Source organism: Primulina tabacum, chromosome 1, assembly GCF_025594145.1.
Source record: "Primulina tabacum isolate GXHZ01 chromosome 1, ASM2559414v2, whole genome shotgun sequence".
In the NCBI taxonomy this organism is placed as follows: Eukaryota; Viridiplantae; Streptophyta; class Magnoliopsida; order Lamiales; family Gesneriaceae; genus Primulina; species Primulina tabacum.
In genome coordinates this window covers 55865356-55879419 of record NC_134550.1, presented here as the reverse complement: position 1 = coordinate 55879419, position 14064 = coordinate 55865356, and the positions used below count along the sequence as shown (strand labels likewise).

At 36.3% G+C, this 14064-nt stretch overlaps 1 protein-coding gene across 2 annotated transcripts; it reads right to left on the bottom strand.

The window, feature by feature from the left end:
- Positions 1-213: 213 nt before the first annotated feature.
- Positions 214-12921, bottom strand: LOC142551967 (protein TRIGALACTOSYLDIACYLGLYCEROL 4, chloroplastic-like). Of its 2 annotated transcripts, XM_075661523.1 has the most exons (6): positions 12520-12657; positions 12360-12412; positions 1673-1922; positions 1048-1429; positions 644-948; positions 214-502 (listed from the first exon to the last, which is right to left on the bottom strand). In XM_075661523.1, the coding sequence occupies exons 2-6, from the start codon at positions 12362-12364 to the stop codon at positions 305-307; spliced, it is 1140 nt and encodes a 379-aa protein (XP_075517638.1). In that variant the 5' UTR covers positions 12365-12412; positions 12520-12657; the 3' UTR covers positions 214-304. The 2 variants fall into 2 exon arrangements, with proteins under 2 accessions (XP_075517638.1, XP_075517628.1); XM_075661513.1 differs by lacking the exon at positions 12360-12412 and having other exon boundaries at positions 12520-12921.
- Between the last annotated feature and the right edge of the window lie 1143 nt (positions 12922-14064).

The window sequence follows — 14064 nt, the reverse complement described above, 5'->3', positions numbered from 1 at the left end:
TGATAAAAATATTAAAAATTTGCACATAGATTAGCATTTTGAAAAATCCGTCACATTAAATTTTAGACCAATTTTCCTTTCTACAAATATATAATTTTTTATTTAAAAAATAAATTAGTAAAATTTAGGACAACATTTTCGAGAACTTAATATCAGATATTGCAAAAAATCACCACAAAAGAGTGAAATTCAATATTTTGTTAATTATAAAAATTCAATCGACAACTATCTTCTCCAATTAGAATCAAATGTTAATTTGTATTATTGTCATATATGTTATTCAACAATTAATCTTATAGAAGTTCTAGAATTCAAAAAGGCGTAGTTCAATCATCCCTTCTTTCCTTTTCGGTGAATACCATGCTACCACCTTCCCGGAACGCAGGATTCTCAGAGAGTAATTCAAGCTGTACATCAAATCTTCCAGCTGAGGTCCATGTCTCCCACCCGAAGAGTCGAAGGCGAATTTGGAATCCATTCGAAAAACAATGGGTCCAGCAACCTGTATGATTTTAAACACCATCAATATGTAGCACATCTTTGAAGAATATTAGATCAGCAAACTCCAGACACCATTTCTATATGAATAAAATGTTGGATGGCAGTCTTGTTTGTAATATGAGACCCAGCCAAAAATGTTTACCTGCTGCTGAAATATTAAATTTAATCTTGGATAAGACCGTGAATTTGGTGATCGATTGCCTTCTGTCCTTCGGTAAAGATTGGACACTGTATTGACCAACGCAGAAGCTGAAGAAATATCCACACGAGCATCTAGTCTGGTGAGGTCTCCAAATCTCTTCGTGAATTTACCGTGTTGGAAGGTGCAGCAAACTGATCCAAACAAATCAGCAACAAAACGACCTCTATCCTTAGCCCTTGAAGAATATATGCCCATGACTTGGGGTGAATCCTTCCCACCAACAAACCAGGCTTCACAAGTACCTCCTAAATGCAAAAGGAGAATAAAGAATGAAGACCATATTAAATAAGGAAAAATTATAAAACTAGTAGTTATTAGCACATTCTGTTAAGTCTTAAAATTACCCATAATTCCAGACATTGCCGCATGAGGCTCTTTGAGACGAATATCATACGAAGGATGCCAAAATTCGTCCGTTTCTGTCTTTTTTATCACATCCTCCTCTGTTTCTACTTGCCTCCACAAGTCCTTAGACTTCTCATACGAAAAGGCAGCTTTTGCGCATATACCAGGCAATAAAGCTGGGGGTGTTTCACGATCAACAGAACCCACAGGCTGTGGGAGGGCATTATTTTTATGTATGCCAAAACGGTATCTCAGTCCTGACTCAGAGACAAGTGATGAACAGTCCACTGATATAGACTCAGGAACTTCCCAGTATTTTCCTTTACAGTCTATGAACAACTCAGGCCATGCTGCTTCTAAAGTAATATCGTGATCTGGAAGCTGCAATGTTGAGAAAGACAGAGCAAACTTTATTAAGTTAAGCAGATCATTGGACCTAACTCAAGCATTTGATCGAAGGTGTGAAACAAAGAGAAACAGAATAAATTTTCTGTCTGACATAGGTAACTTGTCGTTGAGACTATGAGTGGTTAGAAGACGGTCGATGTGAGAAAGCAATTAAACTGAAGGACAATGGGAGGTGGTCTTGCGAAAGGAGCTACAAAAACAAGTTCAGAACTTTACCTTGTGAAAGAGCATGGCCTTCGCACGCCTTTTCTTCTTCTCACCGTGCTTTTCAGTGCTCAATAGTAACGATGACGAGGATGTTAGAGCTATCTGTGAGCATAAGCCCACTGCATAGAGTGATTTATCCAGGAAATGCTTCGCGGTTTCCTTGAGCAAAGGCAGATCCCATTCTTCTGAAGCAGAAACTTCAGCTTTAATAGATGATATCAATTTCTTTGGACGGAATTGCCCAATTAACCCAACCCACCTGCAAGAGAAAGTTTCTCTCTCAGAGTTGGTACATGATCAAAATAATCTGCAAATGCAAGATTTGATGCTTCCGATGGTGAACTAGGGTGTCAATTTGGGTGGATCGAGTTGAGGCTTGGAGTATTACAAAAATTTTCCAACCCGAACCCGAAATTGTACCAACCTGACTATCCCAATATAATTTTATTTTATTTGTTAGAAAATAATAATTAAATTAAATTCGAAACACATAATAAATATTTTAATTGAAACATATAATAAAAAAACATAGCTTAAATATATAATAATTGTAAAATCCAAGAATTTTAAGTTTTATCACGATAGTATATTTTGGATACCAGGATTTATCTCATTTGAGGATGTGAGATTTGTAAGATTTTACCAAGATTGAGTGAATAATAATATCGTGTATATTATTATTTGAAATTTCGCAGATAAATGCCTAAGATTTGAGTTGATATGGAGATACCGGGATAAAAATCAGGCAAAGGATAATAAAATCCCTAGAATTCGAAATTTATAGTGTATATATTTGAGAATTTCGAAAATTGAGAGATAAAAGATTTAGAGTTCGAATTTATATCACGGATAGATCACGATTCTCGATAAAGATTTGATTCAGATTCAAATGCGATATCACTCGATCACAATAGCAGCCAACCCATATAAATAAGAGGGCCCTGTAGACTCGAAAATCACACCACTTATCACACCAAATTTTCGAAAATTTGTGCTCTAGTCTCCTTAGGAATTTTCGAGCGCAGCGAAGCCCTGCCGCCGTCCAACTAGTGAAGTAGGAATTTCGAAGAACCCTAGCCTTTTTACGTTTTTCATCAAGAATTTAAAGTAAGTGGGCTTGTTTTAAATTATTGAATTTCGATGCATATATTTTCGGTTTTATAAAAATTCGGGCGAGTACAATTCTTCTTCTACACCCTTCTGGTTACGATATTTTGCATGAATAAATGTTTTGACACTGTGAGAATTCAACTTGATATGGGTGGGAATCCCAACCATACGTACCCTTACGCGGTGGGGGAGATAACCGCTATACGGCCTCGTCCCCTTAGAGGAGTAAAAATTAGGGATTGATATCAGTAAACCATTGAAAGTAGATGAATCTCAGTGTCGGGTTAATGATGCGCACGTGATAAGAATTATGTTTGCATGGTATGTATATTTCGAAATTGCATGTTGTTTTGTTGTACTCGAACGGCCCCCACTTGCTGAGTATTTCCCAAAATACTCACCCCTTACAACCTTCCCAGATAAATCCGAAGAGCAGATTAAAGAAGAAGAATCGGAACAATTTTGGGGCTGGTGAATTGTTTTAATCTCGAGAGTTGCTAGTAAAGAGGTTTCTGAATTTTGGTACTCAAGTTTTATGTAAAAACGTTTCCGCATTTATTTCATTAGTTATTTCAGTTGTAAAGACTTTAGTTTTTTAGATTATGATTAATAAACTGGTATTTCGGTTTATACTATGCTACGAGGCTGGTTGTTTCAATTGTGTGATTGTTAAACGACGCCGGTGTCAAATCCCGAGTTTCGGGGCGTGATATTTTAGTGGTATCAGAGCCGCCAGGTTCATAATCCGAGTGGGAAAAATCGAGTTTCAAAAAAAAATCAAATTTCGAAAAAAAAAACTTCGGCCAAACAGCTCCTACGCGCGCCGCCGCGTTTTTCGCCGATTCCGGCCGCTTCCGGTAGTGTTTCTTTGATCAGAGACCAGATCTAGAACCGTCTCGATGAGACGAACAAAAGCCCTCAAACAATTTCATATTTCGCGTTCGGATGAAACAGGAATTTCAGATCTACGAATTTGGCGTATGAACCCTAACCCGAAAATTATTTTGTCCAATTACCCTACCAATCCTACTCCGATTTTCAATTCCTTATAGCCAACCAATCTATGATCCATGGGTAACTTTTACCAACAATCAATTTTGAGTTCGGATCACCCAATCGGAAACGCCCAATTTCATTGAGTTAACCGAGTTGCACGAGTTCCCCGCCAAATTAGGTAGTTTTCCTACCGATTCCTGCCGTGCCACCACCGGTTCTGTGATCCTGACGCCTTCGCCGTCATAAGCATTTGCTTTGACCATACTCCGACGAGTCAACCCGGCGAGGCAACCCGGCCGAGTCAGCGAGTCAACCCGCCAGCATACGTCCTTCGATTTTTTTTTGTAGGAAACTCCGAATTCGGTTCTGTCAACTGTTCTGAAACCCTCTCGACGAATTCTTTCAATCCATATGTTTATCTCTAGACTTTCCATTTTTGGAAAATATCTCGAAAAATCTCGTTCAACGCGTTTCTTGTAGTGCTTATCGGATTTTTATGGAATTTTATTAAGGAAACAATTAATATTGACCTATATTGTTGGGATTGTACTTATCTGAGATAAGTTAATTTAAGCTTCTGATTTAAGGTGAAATATTTGATTTGGGGACAATAAATTATTTATGGGAAGAAAAAAAAACTAGTATGTGAAAATCTGAGATAAGAGTTATAATAAGTTTTGGATATTCCAATATGGAATTTGATTTTGGGCAATAGTTAAATGTGTAAACATTAATTTGGGTTCTTAAAGAATGCTAAGCGTTGACTTTAAATATGTATAATTTTGGATTACCTTGTCTAAAAGGAAGTTGGGAAACAATATCTTAAGGTTTAAGTAATTTATATTATTTTGGGATAACTCGTAGATTACGATCTTATATGAATAAAATAAGTTATGAGATTATTGCTGGATATTGAGGAAAATAAGGTTTAGTGCAAGTAAGATTTAACAAAAGCATTAATTGATGATTAATTTCATTTATACAAGGTTGAATAAGATTTTATTTTCTGACGACTGAGTTATAATTTTTGGGATTTAAATCAATAGGGTATAGATTGATATTGAATTAAGTTCCAAGATTTTATATGGGTTTTTAGTTTTGAGATAGTAATCGTGATAATTTCAAGATAGAATAAAATCATCATCTATTCGTATATATTCAGTGCCGACTTGATTCAAAGCACTTTGGTAAGATTTCGATGTCATCATATGGATGGATTGGTTATCTAAGAGCAGTGCAATAGCAGATTGCCGGAGTAAAAAAAAAAATTTCAAACTCTGAAACGCGAACCAAGAAGAAATAAGGTATCATGGCAATGCCAAGAGACATAAATACATTCTTTCTGCTTCCCAGACTTCGAAAGCCATTAAATCAGGCAAAAAAAAAAAGTTTACCTAGCAATGGTGAACGAAGTGCAGGAAAAAATTGAGCTCAAGCTGGAAGATACCCTAATAATGCGAGAATTTCCGAACGTTTTTCTAGAAGAACTCCCAGGGATAGTCCCGGACCGCGAAGTTGAGTTCGAAATTAATCTGGTCCCTGGTGCAGCACCAATTTCGAAAGCACCTTACCGAATGACGCCAACTGAACTCCAAGAGCCAAAGGAACAACTCCAAGAATTGCCCGACAAGAAGCAATTTCAACTGGGTACGTCTCCATAAGGAACTCCAGTACTGATTGTGAATAAGGAAGACAGAAGTATGAGATTGTGTATAGATTATAGAGAACTCAATAAGATCACAATCGAGAATAAATATCTTCTTCCAATGATAGACGATTCATTTCGATCAACTTAAAGAAGTTACAACATTTTCCAAGCTTGACCTGAGAAGATGCTACTACCAATGGAAGGTCAGGGCTGAAGATATTCTCAAAACAGCTTTTCGGACAAGATATGGGCATTATGAGTTCATATTGATGCCTTTTGGACTGACCAACTCGCCTGCAGCCTTCATGGACCTAATGAACAGAGTTTTCAAGCCATTCCTGGATCAGTTCATAGTAGTATTTATTGACGACATCCTCGTCTATTCTTCCAACGAACATGATCACGAAGAGCATCTCCGCATTGCACTTCAGACCTTGAGAGAGAAGGAACTCTACGCTAAGTTTAAGAAATGTGAGTTCTGGTTAAAAAGTGTATCCTTTTTAGGACACGTAATCTCTGAAGCAGGAGTATCAGTGGATCCCAAGAAAGTCGAGGCAATTACAGAGTGGCCAAAACCTAAGAACGCCACAGACATCAGGAGCTTTCTTGGACTGGCAGGTTATTACAGAAAGTTTGTCGAAGGTTTTTCCTCAATCGCCATACCACTGACTAAACTCATTCAGAAGAACTCCAAGTTCGTCTGGGACGAAGGTTGCGAGAAAAGTTTTCAGACGTTAAAAGAAAAGCTCGCATCCACGCCAGTACTAATCTTACACACTGAAGATAAGGAATTCACCATCTACAGCGACGCATCTAAGGAAGGTTTGGGATGCGTACTCATGCAAGAGGGAAGAGTAATAGCCTACGCATCAAGGCAGTTGAAACCGCACGAGCAGAACTACCCTACGCATGATCTGGAGCTAGCAGCAGTTGTATTTGCCTTAAAAAATTTGGAGGCACAATCTCTATGGCGCCAAGTGCGAAATTTTCACAGATCACCAGAGACTCAAATACCTGTTCACCCAAAAGGAACTTAACATGAGGCAAAGACGGTGGATCAAACTCCTGAAGGATTACGACCTGACAATCAGTTACCACCCGGGTAAAGCGAACAAGGTGGCCGATGCTCTGAGTCGGAAAAATGAGAGCAAAATTACTCTGGCTTCACTCTCCGCGAGACCATGTCTGCAAGAGACCGTCAAGTTAAACCAGGATCGAGACCCTGAGCTAAAGAAACTTAGGGGACAAGTCGAAAGCGGGAAGTCTCAAGATCTACAAACTGATGACAAAGGAGTCCTGTGGATGAAAGGGCGACTGTGTGTACCAGAATGCGGTAACCTTCGCCAAGAAATACTGTCAGAAGCACACAAATCCAAGTTTTCAGTCCATCCAGGCAGTACAAAAATGTACAGAGACCTTAAGAGGAATTTTTGGTGGAACGGAATGAAAAGAGATGTGGCAGTATTCGTCTCTAAGTGTCAGGTTTGTCAACAGGTCAAAGCAGAGCACCAGCGACCCGGAGGATTATTACAACCGTTGGAGATACCTGAGTGGAAGTGGGACCATATCTCTATGGCCTTTGTGGTAGGATTACCAAAGTCAAGGCAAGGTCAGGACGGAATAAGGGTAATTGTAGATAGACTTACAAAATCTGCACACTTCCTACCCGTCCGTATGAACTACAATCTGGGCAAATTAGCTACACTGTACATGGACAATATTGTAAGACTTCATGGAGTACCAGTGAGCATCCTGTCTGACAGAGACCCAAGGTTCGTCTCGCGCTTTTGGAAGAGCTTTCAAGAGGCCATGGGAACGAAAGTAACCCTAAGTACGGCCTATCACCCACAAACCGATGGCCAAACCGAGAGAACAATTCAAACCCTGGAAGACATGCTGCGAGCCTGCGCTCTAGAATTCAGTAGCAATTGGAGCAATCATCTACCATTGATCGAGTTTGCTTATAATAACAGCTATCACAGCAGTATTGGGATGGCTCCATACGAAGCCCTGTATGGGAGAAAATGCCGATCACCCTTATATTGGGATGAAGTGGGAGAAAAAGCAATAGTAGGACCCGAACTCGTACAGATAACAATAGGCAAGGTTACAGTAGTCCGAGAGAAACTCAAGGCAGCTCAAGATCGACAAAAGAGTTGGGCAGATCTGAAAAGAAGGCCAGTGGAATTCAATATCGGCGAGAAGGCCTACGTAAAAGTCTCGCCTATGAAAGGAGTGGTCCGATTCAGTAAAGCCGGGAAGCTGAACCCTCGTTATGTGGGACCCTTTGAGATTTTAGAAAAAGTGGGCACATTAGCATACAGATTGGCGCTGCCACCAAACATGTCTAGAATTCACAACGTTTTCCACGTGTCCCAACTACGGAAATACATCTCGGACCCAAGCCACGTGTTGGAAGCAGAACCGCTCATGATCGAAAGTAACTTGGGAGAAGAGCTGACGTACGAAGAAGTTCCCATCAGAATTGTGGACACCAAGGACCAAGTACTAAGGCGACGTATCATTCCTTACGTCAAGGTACAATGGTCTAACCACACGGAAAGAGAAGCCACGTAGGAGCTAGAAGAAAGGATGAGGGACCAATACCCGTACCTCTTCGGAGACCAAGCCAACCCAAGTTTCGAGGACGAAACTTCCCATAAGGGGGGAGGGATGTAAAATCCAAGAATTTTAAGTTTTATCATTTAAGTTTTATCACGATAGTATATTTTGGATACCAGGATTTATCTCATTTGAGGATGTGATATTTGTAAGATTTTACCAAGATTGAGTGAATAATAATATCGTGTATATTATTATTTGAAATTTCGCAGATAAATGCCTAAGATTTGAGTTGAAATGGAGATACCGGGATAAAAATCAGGCAAAGGATAATAAAATCCCTAGAATTGGAAATTTACAGTGTATATATTTGAGAATTTCGAAAATTGAGAGATAAAAGATTTAGAGTTCGAATTTATATCACGGATAGATCACGATTCTCGATAAAGATTTGATTCAGATTCAAACGCGATATCACTCGATCACAATAGCAGCCAACCCCTATAAATAGGAGGGCCCTGTAGACTCGAAAATCACACCACTTATCACACCAAATTTTCGAAAATTTGTGCTCTAGTCTCCTTAGGAATTTTCGAGCGCAGCGAAGCCCTGCCGCCGTCCAACCAGTGAAGTAGGAATTTCGAAGAACCCTAGCCTTTTTACGTTTTTCATCAAGAATTTAAGGTAAGTGGGCTTGTTTTAAATTATTGAATTTCGATGCATATATTTTCGGTTTTATAAAAATTCGGGCGAGTACAATTCTTCTTCTACACCCTTCTGGTTACGATATTTTGCATGAATAAATGTTTTGACACTGTGAGAATTCAACTTGATATGGGTGGGAATCCCAACCATACGTACCCTTACGCGGTGGGGGAGATAACCGTTATACGGCCTCGTCCCCTTAGAGGAGTAAAAATTAGGGACTGATATCAGTAAACCATTGAAAGTAGATGAATCTCAGTGTCGGGTTAATGATGCGCACGTGATAAGAATTATGTTTGCATGGTATGTATATTTCGAAATTGCATGTTGTTTTGTTGTACTCGAACGGCCCCCACTTGCTGAGTATTTCCCAAAATACTCACCCCTTACAACCTTCCCAGATAAATCCGAAGAGCAGATTGAAGAAGAAGAATCGGAACAATTTTGGGGCTGGTGAATTGTTTTAATCTCGAGAGTTGCTAGTAAAGAGGTTTCTGAATTTTGATACTCAAGTTTTATGTAAAAAGGTTTCCGCATTTATTTCATTAGTTATTTCAGTTGTAAAGACTTTGGTTTTTGAGATTATGATTAATAAACTGGTATTTCGGTTTATACTGTGCTACGAGGCTGGTTGTTTCAATTGTGTGATTGTTAAACGACGCCGGTGTCAAATCCAGAGTTTCGAGGCGTGACAATAATTATGTTGCATGGATTTAAATATTAAAATTTAAGAGTAGAAATTGTCTAAATATTTAATTAGTCCATAAATGAAACAATTGTTTAGAACTTCACAAACTAGATATTAAATGATAAATACTTTACAAATAAATATTATATGATAAAAAATTACGAGATCAATAACAATAAAAGAGTGTGCAAACATCACAAAATAACTTTCAATAGATTGTTTAAAAAAATTCAATATTTCACAAAATAAATATTTGATCAAACATCCTTATTTATGACAAATTCATAATTTGAAAGTCTATTTGTAAAAAAATTAAAATATAATTACTACAAACAAAAACAATTGTTTATAAAAATAACTATTTTACAAAATAAATATTACATGATGAAAATTTATAATATCGATACATATAGAAAAAAATCAAACATATAATATATAAAAAAGTAACCAATATTTTTTATAAAAAAAGTAAAAAAAAAAAAAACTATGTCAACTCGGATCAACCCGGCCCAATTATTTTTTCGGGTTAGATTTCGGATTCAACCCGATTTCACCCGAACCTGAAAACCACCAATCCTAACCTGATTTTTTCTGGGTCGAGTTCATTTTTAACACCCCTGTGGTGAATAAAGAAATAAAGTTGAAATGTAACACTCCAGATAATAGCCAAACATTTTAAAAAATAAAATTTAGTGACACAGTTATGTTAAACAATATAAGTTTAATTTTGGATCATAATTTAAAAACAAAATAAATAATTCATAATATGACTTTGGTGTTATCCTATAATTAATAATGAGTTCTTCTAAACAAATACCATTAGTATTTTAGGTTAATTGAATTCTTTAATTTTGGACTTGGCCTTTGTGATATCACCCAAAAATATATATATGGATTGAATAAAGAAACTCATACTCCTCCAGTTCCTTACATTAAAACTCAAAATACCTCGCCAAGACCCCAACAGCGCCGTCTTCCAGTGTCATAGCGAAAGCAGGAAAGGGGAAGAAATGCTATCATCTTCCATTGATCTCATCCGATTCCTATTGTTTTCAGGTAACTATAATTACTCTTTTGATTTGTTGTGTTATTCGTGTTTGATGATCCTAGGCACTGGGTTTGCTGCTCATTAATTTTATATCCTCAAGTAATGTTACTTCAGTGTGAAAATACTCTAATAAAATGTTTAGAAATCATCATCCTCCAGTAATGTTACTGTTAAATTAAGCTCAACGATTTCGAATATGACGACTTGGGGAAAGTTATACTGATAGTGTTGCAGTGTGGAATTAAAAGCATCAGCATTTTAGAACTCAAACAAACTTGGTCATTCTTAATCATATAAATTTATAATCCATAGAATTTGTGAACTACAAAATAAAAGGTTTTAACTAATAAAACTTATCACCTACTTCATGGGACTTATAGATAGTTACAACACAATTAGTGTCTTTTAATTTATAGATCATCGATCTCTTAGTAAAGATGTTTGGTCCGATATGTAACATGGTTGTTTAATTTTCTATTATCTGCAAACTTTTATATGAAATTCTTATAGTTAGAAACCTCCAGAATATCACATATGTACCAGATCATGTAATTAACATTGAAGTTTTTCGCATTTATGATAGTCACATAAAGCTTGTTCAATTTATTCTAAACAAATATACCTATGTGTATCCAACTAATTCAAAAATATTTAAAAATCCATACTCCTAAACCCCATTTTTTCCTTATAATGTTCCTTTCATAAGGCCAAATCTGAAAGCGTAAGAATACACGAAAATTCTTTAAAAAGTAAATCATTTCTATGGTAGTTTGTCATGATTCACTGGTTCTCGACTCAAAATATATAAAGATCTAATGAAGAAGGAATTTCTGAACTAAATATAAAGAAGAGGAGAGAATTCCTAAAATCAGAAAGTTAAAACTAATATTTTATCTTTTTGTAAAATCACATACCTAAAATAAAACCATACGTAAGACTCTGTCAGCTAAACACCATTTTGTTAACAAGTTTAAAAGACTATTCTAAATCAAAACGCTCAAACGTTAAGGGGCTATGTAAAGTCCATACTCAATATTATAAATCTCAACTTATTGAATTCTCGCGAGTATAAATGAAATATTATCAGACTAGCATAAAATTATAGAACATACTTTAAATTATTCATTGTCCTACCAGTTTTTTACAAGAAAATAAAACAATTAAAGCAATCAAGAGCAAGAATGCACATAAATTCAAGCACATGCCCATAGCAAATCATATGTCTCTCGATTCAAACTTAGCTCCCCTGTTCTAAATCCTAGATCGCTCGACTTAATTCTAAAATCCACAGAAGATCTTAAAATCTACTCTCTGAAACCAAAATGTAAGGCTCAGATTTTCTCACTCGATTCGCATGCAATAATTAATAAAGATAGCCAAGTAGTTAAAAAATACAGTCTGTATTCAGAATTTAACTAAAATAGGATGGGCTCACTTAGAAATACAACTATATTTTTTAACTACTTGACTATCTTTATTAATTATTGCATGCATGTGATTCGAGTGAAAAATATGGGCCTCACAAAAATACGAAAACTTAATGTAAAATCAGTATAAAGAACCCCAGGGAGTCATGGATCAGAGAACTTTGGCGCATTCGTTAACAGTTGTAACTATGGGAAATCTATTTGTACGAAGACATTTGGCAATCATGGAATTCTCTAAGATGTAGGATTACAAAATTCAAATCAGTAATCATAGTTATTCAGGCCAAAATGTTTCTATGGTACTGGCTGTGTAAAGATAATCGGCAGGAGGATGGTTTGCCCTTCAAAACTATAAATATAATCATATGTTTGAAGTGTAAGTGGTTTGGTTCATCTTTGATTTCTTTCAGCAAATAGCTATTTCGGTTTACAATGACTGAATAGGACTCAAACACATTAAAGCAGATTTTAGTAGCATATCTAATGAAACAATAACGGAATTTGTGCTTTACCACATATCAGGGGAATGTGTACATGAGAAGCCTACCGATTATAGATGCTTTCCCTGATCAAGACCACGACAAGATATCAACAAACACGACAAGATAAACAAAATGCACATTAGTCATTACGATTACACACGCATGCCAACAAAGGTTCTCAGAATGTTACCAATTGCCAAAAACTGCTTTGCCCAGAAGTGACTGCAGTGCAAACGAGCCCAATTCCTTATGATTAGCAGAGGGAGAAAAGGAAGGAATGATTCCTAGAGGGAACCCATTTCCCAACAAGGATAACTGCTGAATTCTGAGAGCTCTACTGGCTCTTGCACCGTCAATCGGCGCAGAATCCCCTGGAACAGCCCTTGAGACACCATCAAGAGATTGAGGAGTCGAAATGTTCAGGTCCCAGAAAGCCGAGTCCATCGTTGTTCTTAGATTCGCCATTTTCTATGGAAATTTTCACGCCGGCCGATCCTTCTGTTTTGATACGAACGAAGGTTCCTTATCCGGGAAGTGTGAAGTGGGTTTTTGGATGAGAATCGAGGGCGGGGGTTTTGAGTTTATAACCCAAGACAACAATCTAATCTAAATTGAGATGATCTCACGGATCATATTTTGTGAGACGAATCTTTTATTTGAGTCACCTAAGAAAAATATTACTTTTTATGCTAAAAATATTACTTTTTATTGTAAATATCAGTGGGATTGGCCCGTCTCACAGATAAATACTCGTGAGATCGTCCTACAAGGTATCTATTCTTCTGTTACTTTTAAATAAAATCCAACAAGACCCGAGATTGAAGTTTAAGTCAATTTAAAAGGCTTTAATGCAACAACTATTTTTTAAATTATGTTTAGCCTATTATTAGTATTCTATAAAAATATATTTACGTATTTTATAAGAATATTTTCAATCCAACGTACAGATTTAATTGAATATCTTTGTTAAGGGCCGTATTAAAATTCACGTTTAATTTATTACATACATTGCCAAATAATGCCATTGCTTGCGTTTCTTCGTGTCTCCTTTTACCACCAAACATACCAAAATTAAGATGAGCCACATTTACGTCAAATATATACTTTTATTTGGGATTGAATTTGGGGAATAAAAATCTTTTTTAAGAAAATATTTAAATTATTATTTTTTTAAAAAATAGTAGCGTCTAGTTGTGTTTTTACAGTTATTTTAAATGCTTAAAAAAACTAAAGTTATGGAGTTGAGAGAAGCTAAAAATGAAAATTATATTTTTTTTGTCGTGTAATTTACATATTTTCATTTCTGGTCTAGTTTTTTGGTCAATTTTATGTCTTAATATAATAATATTTTGCACTTTTTTCTTCCCATTTTAATCATTTTTCACCTGAACGTTGATGTAACATCCAAAAACGATGAAATGATACCAATAAATATTGATGTAGTATCGGACATTGCTGACATATATGGATCAGGTACATTTTTGTAAAAAATCATGGCATAAAAAAAGATCCACTACCATTTAATTATTTAGTTATTAGGGATGAAGTAATGATAGCTTTAAAGGTTTGAGAAACCATGCTTTATTATTACTATTTTGAGTAAAGAAACCCATGCTTTAGGTATGGAACCATGTAATGCTATAGTCCACGTTGTGTGTTCAGCATCAACATGGCTTGGTAGATGCTTACAAGCAAGAAATATTAGAGGGTCCCAATTATGCTAACAAATGATGTA